The sequence below is a fragment of the Urocitellus parryii genome, chromosome 3, assembly GCF_045843805.1.
Source record: "Urocitellus parryii isolate mUroPar1 chromosome 3, mUroPar1.hap1, whole genome shotgun sequence".
Lineage (NCBI taxonomy): Eukaryota > Metazoa > Chordata > Mammalia > Rodentia > Sciuridae > Urocitellus > Urocitellus parryii.
The window spans coordinates 161,529,659-161,555,510 of record NC_135533.1 but is presented as its reverse complement, the minus strand read 5'-3'; the positions used below and the strand labels follow the sequence as shown (position 1 = coordinate 161,555,510).

Genomic DNA, 25,852 nt, shown 5'->3' with positions numbered 1-25,852 from the left:
GCCACCAAAATAGCTTCTCACTTAAGTTCCCATCCCCAGAGCTAACCCACAGGAGGTTCCGATAAATTCAAAGATTTAATAACTCATATTTTTCTTTCTCCTTCCACACAGGCCCTCTGGTCCTGGCGGCAGGAGCATGTGGTGGATTCTTGGCAGTCAGCGGTCTGTGGAGCTTTTGCAGGTGCAAAGGATTATATTATACTGGGAAAGACCAAAGAAGGGGAGAAAATGTGAAAATATTAACTATGCAAAAACAACGTTCTTTAGAAATTTCAGATTGCTTAGATGAAGAGAGCCTCTCTGGCTGTTTGAGAAAAGAAAGTGTCTTGGGTGGGTGGGGGGGACCCAGCTGCTCAAGGTGTCTACCTGAAAGACAACCAATTTGTTTTTGACAAATTTTTCTTTTTTCTTTTTATCTTTATTAAAGCCTTCACTCAGGCTCTTGGATTATCTTAAAGATGATTTACAAAGTCCTCTGTGGGAAGAGGCTTTCTGTGGTGCAGGGGAAGCACACAGCTGCCTGCCTGGAGCAGAGCTTCGGGCTTGAAGTGATCTTTGCAGAAGGCAGTGATTCACGGTCCGTGAGACATGTTTGACAGCACGGTAGATTAACTAGTGTCAGGAGAGCAGAGGCCACTCCACAGCTTACCGAAGGCTAAACTGCACTTGGGTGGAAAATATGGCCATCCAAACATCTGGCCATTTCCAAGACAATAAAGCAAGGGCTGAGTGACAATATGCAGTATTGTGTTATCCATCACTCATAGGAGTTTTCCAGTGAGATTTTAATGAGAACTCAGATGCTTTAAAGAATTTAATAAGTAATGCATTTAAAAGCCTCAGAGAGAAATATATTTTGTTGTTACAAAAAAAGGGCAAATTAGAATTAACAGTTGTAATAAAATGAGGTGGAAATTTCCCAGAAAATGATGAACTGTTAGTTTAGATACAAAGCTGGTGAATTGACAAGTAGGTAGATTTAGGGTGTCGACTTTTTTGGAAAATAATTCTTTTCCAGTTTTCTTAATGGTTATTGGATTGGTTTTTTTCTTATAACTATTAGAAAAACAGAAAACATACATCTTATAGGATTCTTTATTAATATTTAAACCCATTTGACTTGTAGATTATTTTGTCTCTAGATGTGACATCAGCCCAGATTGATTATGATGGGTAATTGTTTCCACGTGACACCTGGTCATTAGCTGTGTTAAAGGAGTAGGTGGTCTTGATTCATTCCCAGAGGTCAGGGGTCTATCACCCAGCCACAAAGAACAGTGTGCATTTTTGTTGACTGCTTCCTGGGCCTGGGGACAGAGTGAGCATTATGGAAATTTAGTTACCCTGAATTAGGAAGGCTACTTCTTAATGCTAACAATAGCTTAAAACTTCATGTGTTGAAGTGAGTATGGATTCTGCGGTCACGTTCGTTAAATAAGTAATTCAAAGATCTGCTTGCAGATACTTTGATATTGCATGTCCAGGAAATTGCCATTCATTACCGTTAGTTCCTTTTTTGAATAATACTCTACACTAAGTACTCCCATTTGACAGAGGAAGGAAAGTTTAATATGTGTGCTGTGGTAGGAGCCTGCCGCCCCAGCTCAGGAGGCTCCCTTAAGGAGCCCAGAAACTCACTCCCAAGCCAGCCGAGGGCACCCGGATGAGGGGCAGGGGAGTAAGGTGCCCAGAGTCTCGCATCTGACTGACCAGGCAAACCTCTAGGTGCCCTAACTCTTGAGGGAGAATGGGGAGCCTTCCTGAGCACCAGTTCCCTTACCTGTAACTAACATGGGGACAAACACTCAAGGGATTTCCTCAGGTTGAGTGAAATTCTGTACATTGACACTTGGTGATCCATCAGACTCGACACCTGTCAGAGCTGTTACTCTTTCAGTCAGAACAAGCAACACCCAGAAAATGAAAAGCTATTGTAATGATTTTCCTTTCAATTGCATTGAAAGACTAATGTCCTGTATGCTAAAGCTACTTCACAGAAGGATAGTCTCTCACAGATTATAGATTTAGGTGAGGTTCTGATAAGTGAAGGTGTTCAGTTTGTCCAAGGCCTGCAAAAAAATCTGTTGGAAACAAATCCACATATATTAAATATGGTTTTTGTTTATATCCCTCTTTCTGTTGAAATTTTATTTGGCACGAACATTGGTCCAGAAGAACAAAGTTACTATTTTAAATCACAGCTGATAAACTCCTTTTGGAAACCACCCAGGCCGTGAGGAAGCCATAGTAAGAGCTGGTTGCCCTGTAGGTTGAGTAAGGGCTTACGCAGGCCCTGATGCCTCACCTCCAGACTCCTTACCTTACATGGCCATAAAAGCATGATGAGACTTGCCCCCGAATCAGAAATCAGAATTCTCCTTGTGTGCTTTTCCAAGTTTAAATGGGCTGAATTGTTGCCAGTGACCCGCTCTCTGCCACCCTTGGCACTCTTCCATGCTTGTTTTATAAACTGGTTGGTGCAAATATCCAGAAATGTCTCTTGAGATTGGAGGTGTTGATGGCTTGTCATGCTCAGAAATTCCCTTGGCTTCTGGTCAGGGGTTAAGCTAGGAGAAAAAGGGACTTTGCCAACTTCCTCACTTCTGGCTAACTTGTAAACATAAAGCCATATGCTATCTGAGTAATTAGGACATTTACCACTCTTGTTTTATTTGGTACTCTAATGTTTTTGATCAATTTCTTATAATAAACACCTTCTTATATTCTCTAAGAGAGAAGAGGATTGCGGGGGAGAGCGCTCTCTCAGCAGGCTTGACATTCTTATATGGGTAACAAATGACAAGGCCTGGCACAGTCTTTAAAATGCACACGAACCACACTGTGCACACTTGCTTGGAGATCACACTGCTGTAGACAGTGCTCTGTTCCTCCCAGACTGAGCCCAGAGAGGGAAGGGGAGCAGGAAGGGCAGCAGGGCCCCCTGGGCTGGTGCTTTCCTACCACAGCCCTGCCACATCCTCAGGCAAGTTGGGTGATCACACTCCAAGCCTGTTGTAGGAAGGTGGCTCCTTTGACCACAAAGGTCAAGGTTGCGTTTATTCCTTGAGGAAGAGTGAGAGGTAGTTTTATTGTCAAAGTCTAGGTTACCCTGAATGTGGCGCTTACAAGCAGGTACCGTCTGAGGTTCAGTAGAACTACCCTAGGTGGAGCTCCTAGGAGCGCACAGGGAATGGCTTCACACGTGCTGTGAGCCCGAGAGCAGCCCATTCTTGGGTCCCGGGGAGTTATTTCCCGTCTGACATGTTAGCGTGTTCTTTGTGTTTTTTACCAGTAGCTTACAGCTCCCTTAAGTCAAATGCAGAAAATAACTACATTTTAACTGAAAGTCCACACCCTGCTGTCTACCCGTTACAACCGGCTAGTCTGCTATTTTATTTTCACAAGTTCTTTTTGCAGCTTCTCAGAAACATTGTGAGGTCTGTAAGTTGAAGCAGTCTGATGTTTGCGTATGTTCAAATTGATTTATTAATTGACTTACATAAAACATACAGTTTCCATCATGGCAGTAAAATTAGGGCCTATCAAGGCAAATGTGTTTCTGTGTTTAACTTTTCTTTCAATTACTTTTATGAAATATAAATCTCTAAGAGAATATTGGCAGGCGTCCACAGTAAAGGGTGGTAAACCTTAGCCTGTGGCCAGAGTGAGTTTGATTTGTAGTATCCAGATTATTAAATTTTCCTTGTCAAGTTTTAGTACTTTTTTGAGTTGGTTTAGGACAGTTTGTGAACATTTTCAAATAGAAAGATGAGTTTTAACCATCAGACAAATCTTACTTCACTTATCCTACACAGGGAGCAGTTAGGTAGTGGGGAGAGCGCAGCTTTTGGAGTGAAGATATACTTTTCAGCCATTGGCAGATGGGAATGTAATACCTGGGCCTGAGGCCACCTAGGCAGCGACAGTGTGTGGTGTGTGTTTGGAGGGCTGTAGACAGGAAGCGGTACTGTGCAGATTAGTGCTCCTGTCCCTTCTTGTGCTATTTAGAGGACGAGCTGACAGGTTTTTTTTTGTTTGTTTGTTTGTTTTGGTTTGGTACACTTTTGAAGCCATAATAAGAGCTGTCATACATAGTAAGTGCCTACTGTATGCACTGGGCCAGAGGAATGAAGAAGAATCACTCATCACCTCTGCCCACCTGGAGCAGAGTGCTTTGGTCACTGCTGTGCTGTGTGGTGCAGATGAGGTCTCTGAGGCAATGGAAACCAGTGGCCATTGTTGCTGCTTCTGGAGTGCCCTAAAGAGCAGGTGTCAGCTCTGCATGGTGTCCAGCCTCCACAGGCCGCTTTTCTCTCCAGGCGCCCCATACAGGGCCTGGCTCCCTCAGAAAGTGCTGTAGCCAGGGAATAAGTGATTAAGCTAAGGCCGGTCACCTGCAGAGTAGGGACTTAAGCTTCGGGTCTCCTGACCACGGAGAAGACCAGTCTCCAGGTAGGTCTGCCTGCCAGCCCTGCTGCCGGTCAGGGGAGCTGCTCTGGAGTGGGAAGCGGGGACAAGAGGGGTCTGTGGCCTTTGCTTCCTTTGCTTCTGTCTTAGGGTGTTTGTTTTGTTGTAATTTGGGATGGATGTGAAGCTTTCCTGGACTGTATTCTAATTAAAAGTATATCTGGTTCTCTAGGGCACAATGTATGCTTTAGGACTCGGTCCACAAAATTTGAAAATATCTGAGGTTTCTTAATAAGTTTCTGAATTTCAGGCAACCTTGGGATTTGGATCCAAGTAACTCACACTTTCCTAATCCTAAAGAGGCCACAGCACAGAGCAATCTAATATTCCTGTGAACTGGCACTCCCTGGCCCCAAGGCATGTGACATTCAGGGAAAACTCAAAAACAGGGTTGAACGCATGGATGGGCCACCTTGGCACACTTCTGTCATAATAAATGTTACCATAGGAAGGAGGGTCTCCATCATGGTCTTATTTAGAAAGATATTTGGCAGAGACCAGATGGCCCCCTTGTCCTCCAGCCACAGCAGTTGGGGGGGAGGTGGGTAGAGCTGTTTCTGGACCCCCTTCCCAGTGTTCAGCCCTCGTGAAGCCGCCCCTCCCCCGCCCGGATCTGGGCAGCGGAATCTTCTGAAAGCCCTTTAGGATTTTTTTTTTTTTTTTATACACATGACAGTACAATGATCTTGACATTTCTTTAGGATTCGTTATTTCTCTCTCCTTCAGGTTTCACATGTCTTTGTACCACATGAAATAAAATATTGACATCATAGACTGTAGGGTTTTTTAAAGTCTTTTGATTTCTGTGCCCTCAGAAACAGACCTTGTTAAAATCTGTGAACAAGTTGGCCGCGGGCGGTGGCATTCAGAAAGGGAACACAAGAGAGGGGGTAGGAAGGCAGCCCGGAGCTAGAATGCCCGCTGCAGCCCGAGGACTGGAGGCTGCAGATGAGCCTGGAAGGGCAGTTGCTCCTCTCAGCATGTTACTAGAAGCCAGGGGCATACACTTAACTTGAAGGATTCAGCCATTTACACCCTAAATCTCACATGATACACAGAACTCCGTTAATTTTATATTATCCACAGAAGAAATGATAGAAGCATTTGGAGTCCGTTTAAGTGGCCAGTGGAAACATGGCCCCCGAGAATTGTTGGGGGCCGTGCACGTCCCACTATCTGTGGGTACCTGGCCGTGTCCGTCATATACAAAACCAGTTCGTTGGCTGTCCTTGGAAGGAGCCGGGTGTACCGGAGTGCGCTGTTGTGTTCCCTTAGTGGGGAAGGCGTTCACTTTTACTCTTTTAAGTGCAGTTCTCCATCACTGCAAAAGAAATGAAGCATGTGGCTTGAGATCTTGCAGGTGTGCATCCTGCTCCCGAGTGCTCGAGTGCACATCAGGATGAAGAAATGGCTTTGGCAGGGTTTTGAGGAGTTATGAAGTAACGATTATGAAATCGCCATCTGGTGCAGTCCCATCTCACTGTTTGCTGGGTTTTCTCTATACAGGTGGCTTTGCAGCTGCAGTCACCACCCCTCTGGATGTGGCAAAGACAAGAATCATGTTGGCAAAGGTAAGTAGAAAATAATGTTGTGGAGACATACCTGTTGGTGCCAGGTCTTGCAGGTATGTGAAGCAAATAAAAGCACCTGTGAATCAGGAAGTCCCAATAGCCATGGTGATCACTATGACAAATGTGTCCTGTGGCATTTCTCATCTTCTGGTCATTTTCACCTACATTGTGGAGGTAAATAGGTCTGAAGGCCTTAGCCTTGAATCTTATTTTCAAATCTGTTTTTCCTGGTGACAGGCCTAAGGCCCTGAGAGGCTGATAGCTTCATACCTTGTGGCAGCTAAGCTGTGGGCTCTGAACCTGTGCAGTGTTTTAATCAGATAAAACCCTTATCAGAGTTGCTACAAAACAAAACAAACAAAACTGTAAAAAAGAAAAATGGTTGAAAGAAGAAAAAGCTAGACAGAGTTCAAGAAATACCATACGAATAACAGATCTGGACCAAAACAGTTTTTTTTTTTAAAGTCCCATCCTTGTGAAACAGATGTGAACAGAACAGAGCTGTAGAATTTAGGTGGAGAGGACCAAACCTCAGAAAGTGGCTCAGGTTTAAGTTGAACTCGATGCTCTTTATTCAGTGTGTTTCGTAGCCAGTTGAGCAGCTTTCTTAATTACACTGTTTACTCTTGTGACCCCCGTCCTCCTCAGATCAAGTTATTTTGCTTCCAAAATAGCTGTGTGTCAGCTCTGAAAAGCCAGTCCCCTGGGGTGGCCTGGGCCACATCACTGCTTTCCTGTGAGACTGAGTATAAGCACTGTCAGGGGAGCGAGACCCAGTCCTGACTCCGGATCAGCTCTGTCCTGCATGAGGGTGGGGATGAGGCACGCATTTGAGGACATCTGGGAGTCAGCGACCTTAGGCCCAGGCAGCAGGTAATTAAGTTTTTTGTCTTTTCCTGCAGGCTGGTTCCAGTGTAGCCGGTGGCAACGTGCTTTCTGCCCTGCGTGGGGTCTGGCGGTCACAGGGGCTGGCAGGGTGAGGACAGCGCGAGTGCTCAGCTGCCTCGCTCCGCTCCACCGGCCCTTCCTATCTGCCTTCCACGGGGCGGACCTTTCCTTTCTTCTGCTTATGGTTATGTCCTGGTCCAGGTCCTGTTTTTCACATCGTACAGGATGTTCTGTTTGCTGTTGCACATGTGAAAAAATAACATGGCTCAGTCGAGTCAGTGCAGTGTCCTGGCCAGATGCTTCTCAGTCTGGTCCGTCCTGGTGTTGGATAGCATTGACTGTGGTGCTAGCAGGCCAGCATCTGGGCTGCAGCCCCCAAGAAATAAGCTCCCGGTTGCATAATGCAGAAATGCAGGAGAGCGAGGGGAACATTGTTGCAAGAAAGCATTTGTGGTTTTTGTACTTTTTACTTATTAGCAGCACATTCTAGTCATACCTCCATGGGGTCATTTCCTGTGTTGATATGCGATTTCTATCATTTGTTGTTTTGTTGGGGGGTAATTTTGTTGTGAGGCAAACATAAGTGTGCTCCAAAGATCTGAATGGCGTCGCCTGACCCCCACCCAGGCTGTGCGGCAGTCTGTCCCTCCTAGGCTGCACGCCACACTACCACCTCAGCGAGTGCTGCAGGCAGCTGTAGGAAATAGGAAATAGCCGCATCTCCAAACATTTAAACATCAAAAAGGAGCAATAAAAATAAGAGGTGCTAGTGCTTTTCCAGCTGCATCATAATCTCCTGGGACCCCCGCCACACTCGGCCCCCACCAGCGCGGCCTTGTAGTGCATGACTGTACTTTCAAATTTCCTACGCAGTTGAGAGTCGTTGTTCTGTTTTGTTGGCCAAGCACCTCAGACTTTTTAGCTTCACATCCCAAAGAAACAGGCCCTCTCTTCAAGATGTTGTTCCAGCATTCCTTTCACAATATAAATTTATGAATCTTTATAAATATTGGGATCTTACAAATAAGTCAAAATATGACTTTCTCTTAGGAGTCCACTGCCAGGGTTCATAGACCAGGGTGTTACCTGGAACCCCAGCTACTTGGGAGACTGAGGCAGGAGGATTGCAAATTCGAGCAATTTGCAATCCTTTTGTCTCAAAATAAAAATAAGAGGGATGGGGTGTGGCTCGGTGGTAGAGCACCCCTGGGTTCAATCTCCAGGACCGGGGAAAAAAAAAAAAAAACAAAGCAAAACAAAACCAAACCTAAGCAGTGCCAGAATTTATAGGCAAAGAAATGGTATCAAAAACAGGCCAAGGGGTGGTCTCTGTTCTTGAGCCCAGTTCCAGTCCTGAAAAGGTGCTGTGGCTTTCCGGCTCATCTTCTGCACACCCGTAAAGTGAGAGGCTGTAGTTAGTGTGCAGAGTGGCCTTGGGGAAGGTGCCCTAGGCAGCAGAGGTGTTCACTTAAGATGCGGATGGTTTTAATCAGCCCTGTATTAATACAATAGAAGACAACAAGAAATTTGACCAAAAAACAAATGAAAGGAAAGACACTGGCCCTGGGCATGGTCAGCCCTGAGGATGGCTGAGCCCGCTTGCTCTGTCCGGTTTCCACCCACAGCCCAGTTCGCCCAGTTCCCACCTGCCTCCCCCTGGGGTGAGCGCTGCTGCCCTCTCGTGGCGGGTTCATGTGGTGGCCACCTTCCCTCCGTGTAGGCAGGCTTGCACAGGAGATTCTGGCATGTGTCTGGAATGTGTACCCTGGAGCAACCGTTTTCCCTAGGTGAAAGTCCTAGGTTGTGAAGCAGCAGCTGGGAGTCCTGCCTGCCGTGACCCGTCTGCTGCCTCTTCTGTTGGTCACCTGCTGCTGTGGTTGTCCTTTATGTAATAATGGCTGAAGCTAGGAGCAGGTCTGTGATCTGTGGTCCCTGGACCACACCCTTCCCTTTGGCTGGGGTGCTTACCGTTCAGATCACTTTTAAGGCTGCAATTATGTCCTTAGATTCAGTTGTCATTTTGTGAAACCATAAACTACTTCCAAATGCCTCTGACCAGGGGCAGCAGAGCTTGTTAGTGGCAATCGCGGGACTAGATACTGGCTTAGAAACCAGGAAGATGGTGAGGGAGGAGTCAGGGGCCAGTGTGGTCTCCCATGGCTCAGTCTCCCATGCCTTTCTCCCCAGCGCCCTTCTTCTTTGCAGGGCAGGACCAGGGAGATGAGTCCATTTTCAAGCCAGGTCACAGTGGCCTCCAAAGCAATCATTCAGAGTTTCTGCCCCACCACACACCTCATGCAAAACCTATGTGCATGATGCTGAGCTGAGTGTCTTTTGATCTTCTAGTGAATTTTTATGGTTGCCTTCAGGCAATAAAGGAGGATTTCTTTTTTTAATGTGTAGTATTTTACTTAATAATTTAAACCTGGAGTTAGCTAACTAAAAAGTGCCCCCTTTTCCTCAGAGGTGTTAAATGCTGCCCCGGGGAGGCTGGTGGACCTCGCAGCCAGGGGCTGAGGGCATCCAGTAGATTCCTTCCTGTCAGCCACCAGTGGCTCATCACTGGGGTCTCCCCATATCTTCAAAATGCACAGCTGCTATTGGCACAGGAGGTTCAGCTTCCTGCCCTAGCCCCGGGTGTTGCCACTAGTCTACTAGCATAGCCGCCATTTCTGGTTTTGTTGTTTTTCCTGTGAACAAAAGTACTCCTCTTGGTAAAAGGGTCCAGAGGCTATAGAAAAATGGGCAGGGCAGTCTGTCACCTCCACAGCAAGCAGCTGTTCGCCTCCCTCCCAAGTTCTTTGGTCACCACGTGGTCACATGGACTTGTTTTTTCAATACCTACATGTAAATATTTTGAGTGTCGCCTGTGGCCTGCCTCGTCCTATCAGCTGCCTGCAGTAGACCGCGTTTCTATGGCCGTGACCCAGGGAACCACACCAGGGTCACTGCAGCCTTTCTTTTCTCAACAGCAGTGTCACTGTGGACATACTTGAAGAAATACCTGTGTGACCAGGGGAGGTTTTAAAGAATGACCCATGGAAGGTTCCCAGGGCCAGCTCTTGTGCCTGAACTATTCACAATTGCACAGGTGGCCCAGGCCCAGGGACTGTATGCGTGATGCTGCTCCCCCGCCCCCCAAGCCTGTCACCCTTTCATGTCTGGTATTAAAAGAAAACATCCGGGATCCCTGGAGGGTCTCTGAGCACAAAGCGAGTGAGTGATGGCAAGAGCTGCCCTCCCTGAGGGTGACCGCAGAGGCCAGCCTGGCCTGGGAGTCAGCCCTAGGACTCCTTGTACAGGGGTCCCCTTCCCAGAAGAGTCTCAGAAGCTCTTCAAGAGCACGGCTGTGGGACAGGTGCCCTGCCTTTGCCTGGTGCTCAGAGGACCCTGCCTCCCCCTGGGGTGCTCAGGGGTAAGCCGGTGTCCCGCCACGGCCGCCCACGGGCAGCTGGCCCAGCTCCCAAAGCTACTGGGGATGTCGTTGAGGGTTGTTCCAAAAAGGGCCACGCGGGGCCTGATGAGCAGGCGCTGAGCCACGCACGCCGTGGGTGGGGGTTCAGCCAGCTGGACACTCACTGTGACTGTCCTTTCCTCTAGGTTATTTGCGGGTGTCTTCCCTCGGATGGCCTCCATCAGCCTGGGAGGGTTCATCTTTCTGGGTGCCTACGACCAGACCCGCTGCCTGCTGTCGAAAGTGGGCAGAGAGGGTTCCTAGTGGATGCCACTCGCGCACGTCCACGAAGAAGCGGGAGCACAGAATCTGTGCTGAAGCCCAGAGCTGCCGTCACTGTGACCCTGAGGCCATGGTACCATGGTCAGGCCGGCTGCAGTTGTCCTCAGTGTGCCACAAAGAAGAAAGTGCGTCGTGGTGGGACTCTGAACAGACCCTCAGAACCCTTAATAAATGCGCCTGGCAGTGCCAGCGAGCTTGCGTTTGATCTGTATCTGATCTTCCATTTCCTGCCACATGATGGTTACAATTTGGAAAGAATGACAAGATGGGGGGAGGGGTTGTGCGTGTGGGTGTTTGTCCCTGGGGTCAGTCCCCGTGGTGTAAGGTTAGGGCTCTGTTCAGAAAGCACCACCCCGACCCCTGCTCAGTCTCTCTTCCTGGTAACCAGGGGCTGTGTCCAATGACCCTCAGGTGGCACCTCCAACGACACGTGATCCTAGTATTTTATAGAAGTGTCTGGTGACCCTGTGGTGTGTGAGAGGCAGCGGGCATCTGCAGCCCAGGGACTAAATGGGGGCACGCAGTCCCTCAGGAAGGCCAAGCCCTGCTCCATGGCTCTGCCTCCAGGCTGAGACGGGGCCTGGGCCAGTGCTGGGGACAGCAGGGCTTCCTTTTTCTTAGTGGGGTCGTGGCCTGCAGTTGCAAGCTCATCCCTGGAAGGCGAACAGATGAGCTGGAAAGGTCACCATACTTGGGGATTTTAGGGCTTGACTAACAAAGTCCACGTGTAGAAAAATTCAGAAGAGAAATCTTAGGAACCTAACAGTGTTGTGTCTACCCTGGAGCCACAGTACATGATCCTGCCTTGCCTAAATTTTCCCGTTTGGGGAAAAATATTAAAAGCAACTGCATTGACCAGGGAATCTCTGGAAAGGAATGAACGCGCCCAGCCATACGCTCAACACTTATAAATGAACCTTTATTAAAGGACACATCAATGCCATTTGTTAGACACTTCAATATTTTACATGTTTTCAATGTACATTGTACCAAAATTTCTATAAATAAATAACTTTGTACATAAAAGTAATACTTCCTCTTTCACATTGCCTCTCAGAAGCAGCAAATTCACATATTTTGTGGAAGTAACATTTATCAGTTAACCGTTGAGGACAAAACTAAATGTGCTTACCTTCTGGAACAATGATGACCTCTGACAGGAACATCTGACACAGGTAGCCATTTGGCTAATATCTCCCTTCAGCTTTTTGGCTAAAGAAATGTACTTTGAGTTTTTTTAAGGACCTTATTTGTTTCAATGTAATTTTCAGTGAATTACACATTGGCACTCACAAGACGGTTAGCTACAGGTCTCAAAAGTGCAAACACACCCAGATCTAGGGCTAAATCTGACGAAGTCCATGCCCAGTCCCTGCTGTGTGAGGGGAGGGCGTGGACGGGCCTGCTCAGGCTCCTCAGTAGACATGAGCTAGCCCTGGAAGGTGAGAACTTAATCTTGTTTACCCCCAATGTAATATTATATTGGCAGAATTAAAACGTCACTATTGAAAAATCCACAGGTACCAACACCAGCAGCCTTTGCCTTAATAAAAAGCCTCAGCTAACAATCCGGCGACACGGACAAGACCACATTTGCTTTTAACAAAAAGTGAGCTTCAAGAAGGGAGAAAGGCCTACTGTCCTGACCCATGGCTTGTGGTGGATTAGCAACCTTCACTCCTCAAGAAGCAGCCTCCAGGGAAAAGCCCCTCACAGCAAAGGCACATTGCAGGAGCCACCAACGCAGGCCGAACGTGACTGCGAAGGGCACACAACACCAAGGACTCCCCGTCCTTCCAAACCCACCAGGAACCCCGGGAAACAAATGTGGCTTTTGTCTCTAAATTCCCGCCATGCACTAAGGCACCAGAACCCCCTCCAAGGAAACAGCAACCTGATAGGAAAATAATATTGTCAAAATTGTATAATTCTGTTGTTAACCATGCACTAAGGATTAAAATAGCCTCTGTCAAAGATATATAATATATAGGAAATCTCTGGAAACTCTTATGTACAACCGTATCAAATACTTTTTCTGCCTTTTGTACACAAATAGCCTCTTGCATTTCTGTGCTTCAGATGCGAGTCCTCTGCCTGGCTCGTGCTCCACACGGAAGTGACAACTTTGTACAGCTCAGCGACGCTGACCCCGGCCGCCTCCCGGCCTCCCCGCCTCTCCTTCCCGTGGACACTGGTGTGACAGGAGCTGAGGTAGACAGAGCCTAGCTTGTGGGCGCCGACAGCAATGGTCCCCTCCGTTTCCCAGGGAGCTGTCCTGTCAGTGGTGTGGACTCAGGACTGGAGTCACATGCCTGGGGGAGGTGGCCATTGGAAAGGAGCAAGTGCTGGGCTTCGCTGGGGACAGCAGGAAAGGCCAGGGAGGCCTCCGGGAGCTCCATGCTGCCTGAAGGGAAGGCAGGGCAGGGCTGCAGGGCTGCGGGGTCCGCGTCGCACAGCCTCGCTAGAGTCCAGGCGGAGCCCCCTGGGGAGAGAGAAGGCTGTCAGAGCCGCGTTCCAGCATGACCAGCGGTGGCGGCCAGTGCAGCTGCCAGGGAGGCCAGGAGGACAGTAAGGGATCACCTTTTCCATCTAGGGACACTGCCGGCTTCCTCAAGGATGTCAGCATTCTGTCGTGGTTGCTGGGGTAGAGGGACCCGTCCCCGGCCCCACTGCGAGGATGATGTGGAGAGTCTCCTCGGTCGCCCTGGCTGGGATCCTGGCCACGCAGTGCACTTGGCTGTGTGCTGTCCCTGCATGTGGGCTGAGGGTGGGGGGCCTGCTCCTTGGAGTAACTGTCCACGTCAGCATTGCAGTCACTGCACACCAGAGGGACACTGGGTTCTGAAGGAGAGATGGGCCAGGTCAGAGCCACCCCCACAGAACAGGCCGCCCACCTGCATCCAAGTGGGGTCCTGCCCCCCGGCCCTGCAAACACCCCCTCCCCAAAGACCTTCACCGAAAAGGCTGGGCACACGCCACGCCATTAGTGGAGATGGGGTCCTTCATGCTCACATGCCCCAGATTAAGCTAATCTTGTACTTAGAGAATGTAGTCACGCTACTGTGATCACAGGCAAAAAAAAAAAAAAAAAAAAATTGAAAAAAGAAAAACCCCAACAGTTGAATTAGGTACCATGCAGGGTTAAGAGTTTTCTGAACAATTAGAAATTTAACCTCAAAACAGCCCTGGTGAACAGATACTAAAACCCCCTATGTTGCTTATTATTCTGGAAAATTCTTGCTCAGGTTTACTGTACCATAAATAGTAACTAAGAGACACACTCATCTAGAATTAAAAGGGCACGAGGCCAGAGCTTCCTGTTTATATACTAAATACCAAGTTCAGAGAGTGCTAGACGGAAATGTAGGCGTCTCCCCTCTTCATTTAGTGAGTGGTCAACCCAGATCTTGATTTCAAAAAGGCATGGCTTTTCCTGGTGGAAGCATCACCTACCCATCTTAGGTGGACCAGGTGTCCCAGTGGCTTTTTCTGTCACTTTCCAGGGCTCTTTACTGTACCCAACGCAGAGCTTGGGCTGCCTCCGCGTGATGCTGTGGACGTCAACCTCTGGGAAGAGGCCCGCATCTCTCAGACACACACCTGCAACAGACTCCCCGGGTTAGAAACTGCAGAGGACGTCTCAGTGGGCCCGAGGAGCAGGACGGGTGGGGCTGCTGCTGTGGTCTCCCTATCAGTGGTGAGTTACTGCTGTGCCACCACGAAGCTGGCAACGGGCCTGTTTCTAGTACCACTTTCCCAGCAAGCAGCCCTGGAGCAGCCATGTTAGAGGAGCAGCTCTCTCAGGCGGGCCTTCAGCTCAGCAAGCGCTCGCCATCTCCCACCAACTGAAACAGCGTCCCCTGCGGAGGGCTTTCCCTGCGAGTCCGGAATACAGAGCAGGTGTGGGCACTGCCCCTGCACTCGCATCCCTTGGTACCTTCGTGGTGCCAGAGCCCCATATAGATCCCCAAATCCAGGGATGCTCAAGTCCCTTGTATACAATGACACACCATTTGCACATAACCTACCTACACCGTCCCATGTAAGTCACCTCTAGATTAAGCATCGTGACTAGTAAAACGTAACTTTGTGTACACAGCTGTTGGACTGTGTCTTTAGGGAATAATGACAAGGAAAAGAAGGCTGCCTATTCGTCACCTTCTCTGCCCTGGATGTTTCTAGGGTGTAGGTACTCGAACCCATAGATACCAAGGGCCAACTGTGGAAGCAGGGCTTGTTTTCAGGGCCTGGGGTTTCCCTTCAGCTGTTTCTGACAGCAGTCCTGCCTGGGAGGCTTACTGCTGAGCCCAGATGGTGACTTTCCTGGGAGACAGGATGTTGAAACCTCTGCAGAGCTTGCACAGACCAGGACTGAGCTGAACAGCAGAGGCCTGGGCCGGCAGCCGCCTCATTCACCTGACACTCCCTCCCCATCCAGTGCCAGACACCTGAATAGGGAGCTATAGGCCACCTCCACCTACGGGGGACAGTCACCTAGAGCTCCACCTCACTGTCAGAGGCCTTACCGTTGCTCTCGATGTGCCCGCTGGCCCGATGGCCACCCTCAGTCCTGACCACAGTTTCTTGCCGGTCAGAAAGGGTCCCCTGAGAAGAGAGGTAGCTTGGAACATCTGGGGGCACAATGGTTTCATCTGCAAGGAGACAAGACAATGAGGCATCAGGGTTCAGCCAGGACAGGCGCAGATGCGCATTCACCCTCAGGCCCCAGACAGGGTCCCCGGCAACAGCCATCGGGGCTGCCCAGAGACCAAGTGGAGTCGGTGCAGGTGGAGGCCCTCCCAGACCAGAGCCGAACCTGCGCCCAGATCAAAAGCATGTGAGACCACAAAAGACGGGAAGAGGGACAGGAAGGGAGACAGAACTAACCACAGCACTGTGAGGTGTCAGAGACAGTCCACCTCCGCTTATGAGGACGTCAGCAGGAAGTTCTTTTTTTTTTTTTAGTTGTCAATAGACCTTTATTTTATTTATTTATATGCTGTGCTGAGGATCGAACCCTGTGCCTCACTCTTGCCAGGCAACTGTGCTACCGCTGAGCCCCAACCCCAGCCCCAAGGCAGTTCCATTTCTGGCTCTGCCCTGAGTATGAACCCAGTGTCCGCAGGACCGAGGCTTCAGCTCTCCAGAACCACATTCCCAGAGGTCCTGAGTTCTCAGAGCTCGGGAGCGCTTGACGAAGAGTGTGGACCTGGCTTCTCCTGCCTGGAAAGGGGCGGCCACGGTGCCCACCTGTGTTGGTGACGCTGTACTCCTCGCTCTTCTTCCTGGTCTGGTAGATGATGCACACCCACACCAGCGACGTCAGGACGATGCTGCACACCACGGCGATGGTGAAGATGCCCACGGTGGTCCCGTCCTTCCTGCAGCCAGGCGTGGGCAAGATGCTCAGCTGGCTGTGCGCGCGCTCGGTGCCCAGCGTGTTGGACATCTCGCAGGTGTACTGGCCTGCATCCTCCACCACCACGTTCTGCACCACCAGCAGCTGGTTGCCCGGGGTGAAGTGGTGCCTGTCGGTGAGGCTCAGGGGGCGGTTCCCCTTGAGCCAGGTGATGCGGGGGGAGGGGCTGCCGGTCGCTTTGCACTGGAGGGCCACCGTCTCCCCCACAGACACCACGCGGTCTTCCAAGGGTACCACCAAGGACGGGGTCTCTGCAAGAGATCAAGAGATAGCACGCTCACTCTGGGGCCTCAGTGCTGTGGGTCTGCTGGGTTCTCTAGACATGCCCAATCCCACCTGAGGGCTTCTATCAGAGCGGCAAGCTTTTCAGAAGATGGCTGATCTCTGGTCATAAAGGCTCCTGTTCCCAAACTGTCCTGTGTCCCTGTTCTCGACTAAGACCACACCCCTCCTGCATGCTCTTCGGTCACCAGTTGCTCAAGGCTCTGGCATTGCACTGGCCTTTAGAGATAGGAGCCAGGGTGGTGGCCCACACCTGTCATCCCAGCAGCTTGGGAGGCTGAGGTAGGAGGATCTCGAGTCCAAAGCCAGCCTCCACAACTTAGCAAGGCCCTAAGCAACTCAGTGAGATCCTGTCTCTAAATAAAATACAATGGGGAATGGGGCTCAGTGGTCAAGTGCCCCTGGGTTCAATCCCCAGTACCAAAACAAATTTATTTTTAAAAAAGAGGAAAAAAATCCTAAAAGCAGCCTCAAATTCCAAACAGTAGCAACGCCTTCCTGTAACCCCCAGGGTTCACAGAGCAATTCCGCAGGCCTTCCCCTCAGTGCCGTTTGAAACCCCTACACACATGCGCGCGCACACACACAGAGTACACCAAGGGTCGAACCTAAGACAGTCAGGGTGGCATTCGCTGACACAGAGCCTGCCGAGTTCTGGGCGGTGCAGCTGTAAACCCCCATGTCATCTATTTTCACATTAGTGATGAAAAACACGTCGTCGTCTGGCATGACATGCATGCGACGCTCCCGAGCCGCAGGGAAGTCTGTGCCTCCGTCCTTTTGCCAGGCAATCTGGGGGTTGGGGTGGCCGGTGGCCGCACACTCAAGGCGAGCCATGGTACCAGTCCGGATGGCGATGTCCCGGGGCATTTTGGTAAATGATGGCAGCACTGGAAAACGCACACAAAGGGGGAGGTCAGGGGACAGCTGACTGCAGATGCAGGAACGCCTCTGGGGAAGAGACCCCCAGTGTGCGAGGGCCACACTGCTGAGCACGCCCAGGCAGAAGCACTCGGCTCACTGGCTCAGGCTCAGCAAACACTGGGGCGCCAGAGTCAGTGTCCAGCTGCACGGCAGGCATCACCACGCTTCCTGTCCAAGCTGCTCTGGTCAGCCAGGTGCCATGGCCCACGCCTGTCATCCCAGCAGCTCAGGAGGCTGAGGCAGGAGGATCGTGTTCAAAGCCAGCCTCAGCAACTTAGCGAGGCCCTAAGCAACTCAGTGAGACCCTGTCTCTAAATAAAATATAGGAAAGGGCTGGGATGTGGGTACGCACCCCCGGACCTCTTTTACCTGGTGTAAACAACAACTGCCCTGGCAGAGAGTCTCTTAGTGCCCGAGTCTTGAGGGGGCAGTGAGGCCCCTCTCAGAATATGCCAAGACAACCCTGTGGGTGTGGGCAAGTTTGTTCTGTGGTCTGCGGGGCTGACTGAACGCAGCCCACCGGCACTTCTGATGATCCACGAGCCAACTCTGTCACTGGCACTTTAATGATCAGAAACATCTCTCCGGTTCCCAGGGTGTGGGGAGGTGCCCACTCACGCTCCTCCCGTCCCCCTCCACACACAGCAGCCCTGAGGAGAGCCGCTCGGACACACTGGTTCCTGAGTCCAGGACCTCGTCCCACCCTCCCCACACCTGTCCTGCTCTCTGCTGTCCTGAGAGGTGGGGACCTGTCCCTGTCCAGGCTGGCCTGTGCCTCCACAGCTGTGCCACCCATTTAGGGCACAGCTTCCCCAGGGTCTGGGATGCGGGACCTAGAAACTGGAAGTTCAAGGCTCAGCTCTGCCGCTCACCCCGCCTCCCGACAGTCACCCACAGCCCAGGGAGAGGGTGCTTTAACCTGCAGCACCTGCCCCGGGCAAGCCCAGGGGACAGTGCGGTCTGATGGCAGGTCTGCCTCCGTCCACTCTGAGGTGGGCAGCCATCGGGGCGGGGTGCCTGGGAGAGACCAACAGGGGCACCTACCGTTCACCGTGAGCCGGGCCTTGTTAGAGTAGGTGGAGCCAAAGTGGTTGGTGATGACACACTGGTAGCGGCCCTCGTGGCCAAAGGTGACCCTGCGGAGGTGCAGGATGGTGGTGTACTCCATCACTTCTCCGTCCTGCGCACGCACGTGGGCGAAGTTCTCCATGTCGGCGTTGGCCAGAACCTCGTTGTCCTTCTTCCAGGCAAAGGTCATCGGGGAGCTGCTGCTGCTGGCCGCTGAGCACGTGAACCGGATGTCCTTGCCCACCACGGCCGTGGTCGTCTCTGGCTGGGTGATGATCTGTGGCTTTGGGAAGTCGTCTAGGGAGAGAAGGGCCACCGTGAGAAGACAGGGACCAGCTGCTGTCATGCTCTCACAAAACCAGGCCAGGGACACCAGACCCCACCAGGTGAGGCCTGAGCGTGCCCCTGGACTAGAAATGGGCCACCCCGCTCGGTCATCCAGCCCTCTGGAAGCTTCCTGGAGGCCCACACCCACTGCACCTGTGGACATGGCCACACAAGAGGTGCCACTTGTGGCCGCACAAAGGACTCTGGCACAATACCGTCCAGAATGTGGGGATTCCCAGAAACCTGAACTCCCTTAAAATGATGAAAGTACTGCATAAATGGTCAAAATCAAAGGTTCCAACTTCTGGAAAACCAAACACAACGATCCACAGGGTGTGGACTCAAGAAAATGGAGGCCTCTTAGAAAGAAAAAGGAGCTCTCTGGTGTTGTCCCCCCCTGCCTCCACCCCGCTGTGACAGCCTTGAGACTCAGCAGCTAGCAACCATTGAGGGGGCAGGTGGAGCTCCCCAAAAAGCCCCATCAGAGCAGTGTCACTGTGTGACCTGTCAGGCCCAGACCTGGAAAGCCCCCTCAGGAAGAAGGCTCACCACAGGAAGCCCTGTCCCCAGGCATCTGATGAAAATAGTGGCCACTGTGTAATCATGCCACTGTCCAAGGTGACTATGCCCGTCGGGGTGAACAGGACCATGGTCAAGAAACTGAGATGCCAGCAGCAGGCCATCAGAGTGAGGTCCAGCAGGCCATACCCACATGCAGGGGTGATGATCTGGGATGGGGTCCTGGAAACCGGGCCGCATGGTTCCCAGAGGACAACAGAGAAGCGCAGAGCTCAGCTCTGCCGCTCACCTGGCCTCCCGACAGTCACCCAAAGCCCAGGGAGAGGGTGCTTTAACCTGCAGGACCTGCCACACACTCGGGAAAGACCTGGGGGAGCCCTGGTTTCTTGCCTGGGCTGAGCTGGTGGACACGCACCAGCAGGAAGTGAGAACTCACGCCAGCACATACATACACGGCCTGGGTGAAGGACTCAAGATCTGCTGATGAGGGTGACTTAAGGACTTCTGTGTCCAACTATTGGCTACTCACTAGCAAGCCAAGCAGGAACTCAAGGGGCTGTACAGAGCAGCCTCCACAACACTCATCTAGGAGAGGCCCTAAAGGAACGGTGATGGGCCAGCAAGCCCCGGGGGAGGACGGGAAGATCTGACCTGTGGACTTGCCACGTCATTTTACTTTTTTTTTTTTTTTTTTGGTACTGGGGATTGAGCCCAGGGGCACTTGACTTCTGAGCCCCATCCCCAGCCCTATTTTGTATTTTATTTAGAGACAGGGTCTCACTGAGTTGCTGAGGACCTCTGCTAAGTTGCTGAGGCTGGCTTTGAACTCACGATCCTCCTGCATTGGACTCCTGAGCAGCTGGGATGGGGCCTGTGCTACCGCGCCTGGCATATTATTTTATCTTCAATGTACAATTTTCAACAACCAATTATGAAACAGGGAAAAAAAAAAGTCTATACAAAACTGTCCCTGAGGAAATTGAGATCTTGGACTTATTAAATAACACCAGCTATTATAAAAATACTTGAAAAACTAAAACTATGTCTAAGAGAATAGCATGAGAACACTTTCTAACCTGAGAGAAATGATCAATGAACAGAAACTATAAAAATGAACCACATACAAACCATGGCATTTACAAGTATAGTAACTGAAATTAAAAATCCACCCTAGGGCGGATATAGCTCCGTGAGTGCTTGGCTTGCTTGCACAGGGCCCTGGGTTCAATCCCCAGAACCAAACCAAAACAAAACAAAATCCACCCTAGGGCTAGGGCTGTAGCTCCCTGGTACAGCACTTGCCTAGGATGGGTGAGGCTCTGGATTCAATCTCCAGGACTACATTAAAAAAAAAAAAAAAAAGAAAAAGAAAAGAAAACCTAAGTAAAATAAACGTATTGTGTCCATCTACAACTAAAAATATTTAAAAAAAAAAAAAAATCCACCCTAGAGGGCTCAGTAGCAGAACTGAGCTTGTAGATGAGTCAGTGAACTGGAGACAGGTCAGCAGAGATATCCAGTCTGAGAATCAAAGAGAATGAAGGAAATACACAGAACTACAGAGATCCAGCATGACAACACACAGATCATGGGGGAGTCCAAGCAGAGGACACGAGGAGGAGGGAGAGTATGTTTGAAGCCCTGATGGACCCAAACTTATAAACTGGATGGAAAACATGCACCCACATATCTGAAAAGTTTAATGAACTCTAAGCAAAATTCATTCAAAAGGCCTAGGTCCATCATAGTCAAGCGTCAAATGTCAAAGACAAAGAATCTTCAAAACAGCACAAGATAAACAACTTATCACGTACAGGGGATCCTCGAAAATATTTGTAGCTGATTTCTTATTCAAAACCGGGAAGGTCAAGAGGGAGAAATATTCAAAGTATTTTAAAAGTCTGGAAATCTCAGGTGCAGCAAAATTATCTTTTAAAAATAAAGATGATATTAAAACATTCCCAGATTTTAAAAAACACCCAAACTGAGAAAATTTACTGCTACCAGACCTGACCTACAAGAAATACTCATACTCGTGGTGATGCATTCCTGTAATCCCAGCATCTCAGGAGGCTGAGGCAGGAGGATTGTGAGTTCAAAGCCACCCTCAGCAAAAGTGAGGCCCTAAGCAACTCAGGGAGACCCTGTCTCTACATAAAATACAAAAGAGGGCTGGGGATGTGGCTCAGTGGTTAAGTGCCTCTGGGTTCAATACCTGGTACCCCCCCTCCAACAAAACAAAACAGTAAACGTATTAAACACTCTGATCAAAAGGCAAGGGGAATCATAATGGATTAAAAAACTTTGACCCAGTATACACTACCTACAAGAGGCAGTTTAGATCCTAAGACAATTAAACAGTCACCCAATATGAGTCAAAATATTTTATCATGCAAATGGGTCAATCCATCAAGAAGCCATGAACATTTTTAATATATGCACCTTACAGAGCTTTACAAAATGTAGAGCACAACCTGTCAGATCAGAACTGAAGAGAAGAACAGACAATGTAACAATAATACTCTTATTTCCAATGAAAAGCTAAGGCAGAAAAACTAGGCAGATGGACAAGGAGAAGGAAGACTTGAACAATAGTATAAACCAACTAGTTCTAATATACACCCGTGGAACACTCCACAAAACAGCAGCAGAATATTCTTTTGAAACGTACATGGAACAATCTCTAAGATAGACTATATTTTAGGTCAAAACCTAGGTCCAATAAGTTTAAAAAGATGGAAATCACACAAAGTATCTTTTTTAATGATAATGGAATGACTTTTAAATCCACAGTGAAGAGGGTATTTGGAAAGCAACTTGTGGAAATTAAGCAGTGTACTTCCGCACAGCAGAGAAAAAGTCACAGGGACACTGGAAGATGCTCTGAGTTGAATGAAAACTAAACACATTGTGTCAAGTCTTGTAAGCCGTGCCTAAAATGGTGCTCGTGGACTTATTGCTGGAAATGCCTATATTACAGAAACTTAGGACTAATAATCCCAATTTTTTTAACCCAGAAAAAGAAGAATAAACTACACCCACTGCAAGCAGGAAGAAGAAATTAATCATGATTTGAGCAGAAATGGAAGAACGAGGACAGGAAAATGAGAAAAATCACTGCAAAGCAAAAATTGGTTCTTTGAAAATATCAACAAAATTGAAAAACCTTTAGCTCGACTAGTGGGCAGGGGAGAAAACACGGAGGACACAAAAAAGGGCACCCCACTACTGACCTTCTACCAGCTAAAGAAAAACAGGGAACACTCTAGCAATGGTACCCAGTTAATCAGACCACCTGGCTGAGATGTCACACTCCTAAAACGGATTTTTTTTTTTTCAAGAAGAAACAGAAATCTGGATCAACACTAAGGAGACACTTTAGAATTTAAGAATTTTTAAATGTAGAATTTAAAAATTCCTATAAAGAAAATCTCAGACTCAAGTGAATTCTACCAAACATTTAGAGAGAAGCAATCTAAAACTTCCAAAGCATTTTTTTTCTTTCTTTCTTTGGACAAGTAGATGTGAAAAGAGTATCTTCCAACTAATTTTTTTACAACTATTACTCTAACAAGAAACACCTAAGAAAAACATCATACACACCACCACCAACCTAGAGAACAATGTCTTTTATGAGTATAGATGCAAAAACTTCAGCAAAAATCCCAGCAAACTGAAATGTACAGCACCTAAAAAGAATCGCATACTATAATCAAGTTAGGTTGATCCCAGGAAAGCAAGGTTTACCATTCAAAAATCAATGTACTAGACCATTATCAATAAAATAAAGGGGGGGGGGTGGGACACCCTACACAGTCATCTCAGAAACACACACACACATAGAATACACACAAGACAGAATCCAATAGCTTTTCATAATAAAAATATTCAAAAAATTAGGGATAAGAAAGGAACTTATTCAACCTCATAAAGGTCATCTTTGAAAAATCCACAGTTACTATCACTTAGCGGGGCTCAGTGGCGTGTGCCTGTAGTCCCAGAGGCTGAGGCAGGATTAAAGCCAGCCTCAGCAATGGCAAGGTACTAAGCAACTCAGTGAGACCCTGTCTCTAAATAAAATACAAAACAGGGCTGGGGATGGGGCTCAGTGGTTGAGTGCCCCTGAATTCAATCCCTGGTATCTGCCCACCCCCAAATTATTGTAAATGGAATTCTTTTCTTGTTTGTTTAGTGCCTCGCAATTGCTGAGGGTGGCTTTGAACTCGAAATCCTCCTGGCTAAGCCTACCAAGCTGCTGGAATTATCGGCATGCACCACTGCACCTGGCCCTAAAAATATTTCTAAAAAAATTTTTGCACAACTGTCTAGAAACTGAAAAACAGCCACCACAATTCACAGACTGGGAAATGGTATTTACAAATCATAGACCCGATGAGGTCTAATATTCTGAATAGTCTAATATTCAGAATTGATAACTCATAACAAAATAAATAGATAAATGAATAAATGACTTGATCAGCTATTTTTCCAAAGAAGCTATGCATGATACAATAAGCATCTAGAAAGTTGTTCAACATCAGGAGTCACCGTGGAAACTGTTAAGACTACCATGAGATTCTACTCTGTTCCCACTAGCAAAAATCTGAAATAAAAACGATAGTAAGTGTCCGCAAGCATGAGGAAAAACCAGAATCCCGTACATTGCCAGCAGATGTGTAAAATCCTGAAGCCACTTTGAAAAAACAGTTTGACAGTTCTTCGGTCACACCTAGAGCTACCACAGGACCCAAAGATTCCATTCCCAGGCGCAATCCTGAGAGAATTCACATAACTAGTTCATGAATGTTCACACCAACATTAATCATAAAATCCCCAAAGTATGCACCATCTAATATCCGCCGTTTGAGCATGGATGAAACAAAACGTCTATCCATACAGCAGGATGTCACTCAGTCACTGAAAAAAAACTGATGCTTTAAAATTATGCTCAGGGGCTGGGGCTGGGGCTGGGGCTGGGGCTGAGCAGTAGAGCACTCACCTAGCACGTGTGAGGCACTGGGTTTGATCCTCAGCACCACATAAACAAATAAAATAAAGGTGTTATGCCCAACTATACCTGGAAAAGTATTAAAAATAAAACTATGCTCAGGGGTGGGGACAGCTCGGGCCCCAGATCCAATCCCCCCACTGGGGGAGAAGACCCGGCAAAGTGAGAAAAGGAGAGGTCCTCAGGCTGCGTGCCGTCCGCTGGCATTCATGTTAACTGTCCAGAGCAGGCAGGTCACTCATACCCCAGGACTAGTGACCGCCACGGCTGGCGGCCAGGCGCAGAGGGAGCGCCTGCTAAGGCGTGGGGTTGTGGTTTCTTTCAGAGGTGACGAAAATGTTATAAGTCAGTGATGACACACATTTTGAAGACTCTAAATCCAAAGTTCACGTTTTTAAAGAGACACATTTTTATGACATGTAAAAATTCATAATATACACACACACACACACACACACACACTTTACTGAGCAACAATTTCCACCTACGCTGCAGCTCGCCCATTTCAAGTTCACAACTGAATGGTCTGTGGTGTGTTCACGAGGAGGTGTCGTCATGACCACGGTCAGTTTTAAGACATCTTTGTCACCTCATGGAGAAGCACTTTGTAGCTACTCCTCTTCTCCCTCCCCCTCTCCCCAGGCTGGAGCACCTCCCAGGGCACTTCCCGCCTCCACAGATCTCCCTGTCCTGGGAGTTCCCTGGGCCTGGGTCGTAGAATCTGCGGTCCTTTGTCACTGACCACTTTCCCTTAGCTTATCATTTTCAAAGTTCATCCAGGCTGTGGGAGGGACGGGACAGGTGGCATTTTATGGCCTGATAATCCTCCAGTGTCTGGCTATGCCACCTTCCTCTATTCATCCATCAACTGGTGGGCACTCGGGCTCCCATTTCTCGGCTATTATAAACAGCGCTGCTGTGAACACACGGGTGGTGCTCATGACTGTTTAAATGAGGGACTGCGAAGGCTGTCTTCCAGAGGAACGGCCCATCTCGTACTCCCCCCAGCAGTGGGGGGCGGGGGCTTCAGGTGCGTCCCCTCACTTGTCAGCGCTGGCTCCTACCTGGCTCTACCTGCCATCTTAGAGGGTGTGAGCTGGTCGTGCTTTCAGATTTTTTTTTTTTTTTTAGAGGCGTGGGAGAGCGCACAGAGCTGGAAACTCTGATCTCCTGCCAAGTGTTTTCGTGATTCCCATTAACACCAGATGGTTGGGGTATTTTTTGGAGAGAGGGTGGGGGGAAGCCCGAGCTGAATCGAGGGGGTGGGCCTGAGAGAGAGGAGATCAACCACCACCGCAATCCAGAGTCTGCCAGTGCCCGAGGTCAGAGGCTGCTGCAGAAGTCCTCCCTGGATGGTCCGAGGGAAAGGCTGCCCTGAGGCAGGAGCGGGAGGAAGTGGCAGACAGCCTGGCTCCAGGGAGCTGTGGAAAGAGATCAGTGGTCCAGTGCTGCCTGAGCAATGGGCGATGAACCACGGACCGCACAGCCATTCCGTGCCTAGGGAGCGGGACCAGGGCACAGCCTGGGACCCCAGCAGAAGGCCCCTAAGAAGGACCGGCACCGTCTGGAGGTCTGCTACCACGTTCTCCACGCTTACTTCTCCCCGGTCTGAACCAGGCGGGAGGTGGCCAGCAGGCCCACAC

At 49.2% G+C, this 25,852-nt stretch overlaps 2 protein-coding genes across 5 annotated transcripts in view; one reads left to right on the top strand and one right to left on the bottom strand.

Annotated features, from left to right (window-relative positions):
* Window positions 1–10,867, top strand: part of Slc25a26 (solute carrier family 25 member 26) — a 138,684-nt gene extending 127,817 nt beyond the window's left edge. For all 4 annotated transcript variants that reach the window (XM_026397845.2, XM_026397844.2, XM_026397842.2 and 1 more), the window contains 4 exons: window positions 112–181; window positions 5,974–6,038; window positions 6,941–7,014; window positions 10,527–10,867. In XM_026397845.2, coding sequence (XP_026253630.1) covers window positions 112–181; window positions 5,974–6,038; window positions 6,941–7,014; window positions 10,527–10,644 — 327 coding nt within the window. In that variant the 3' untranslated portion in view covers window positions 10,645–10,867. The remainder of the gene's footprint in view (window positions 1–111; window positions 182–5,973; window positions 6,039–6,940; window positions 7,015–10,526) is intronic.
* A 691-nt stretch (window positions 10,868–11,558) lies between these two features.
* Lrig1 (leucine rich repeats and immunoglobulin like domains 1) overlaps window positions 11,559–25,852 on the bottom strand; it is a 125,179-nt gene continuing 110,885 nt past the window's right edge. The window contains exons 13-19 of the mRNA XM_077796191.1: window positions 18,332–18,652; window positions 16,972–17,253; window positions 15,913–16,332; window positions 15,189–15,314; window positions 14,116–14,262; window positions 13,243–13,503; window positions 11,559–13,144 (exon numbers count right to left, since the gene is read on the bottom strand). Of these exons, the coding sequence (XP_077652317.1) occupies window positions 12,885–13,144; window positions 13,243–13,503; window positions 14,116–14,262; window positions 15,189–15,314; window positions 15,913–16,332; window positions 16,972–17,253; window positions 18,332–18,652 (1,817 nt within the window). The 3' untranslated portion in view covers window positions 11,559–12,884. The remainder of the gene's footprint in view (window positions 13,145–13,242; window positions 13,504–14,115; window positions 14,263–15,188; window positions 15,315–15,912; window positions 16,333–16,971; window positions 17,254–18,331; window positions 18,653–25,852) is intronic.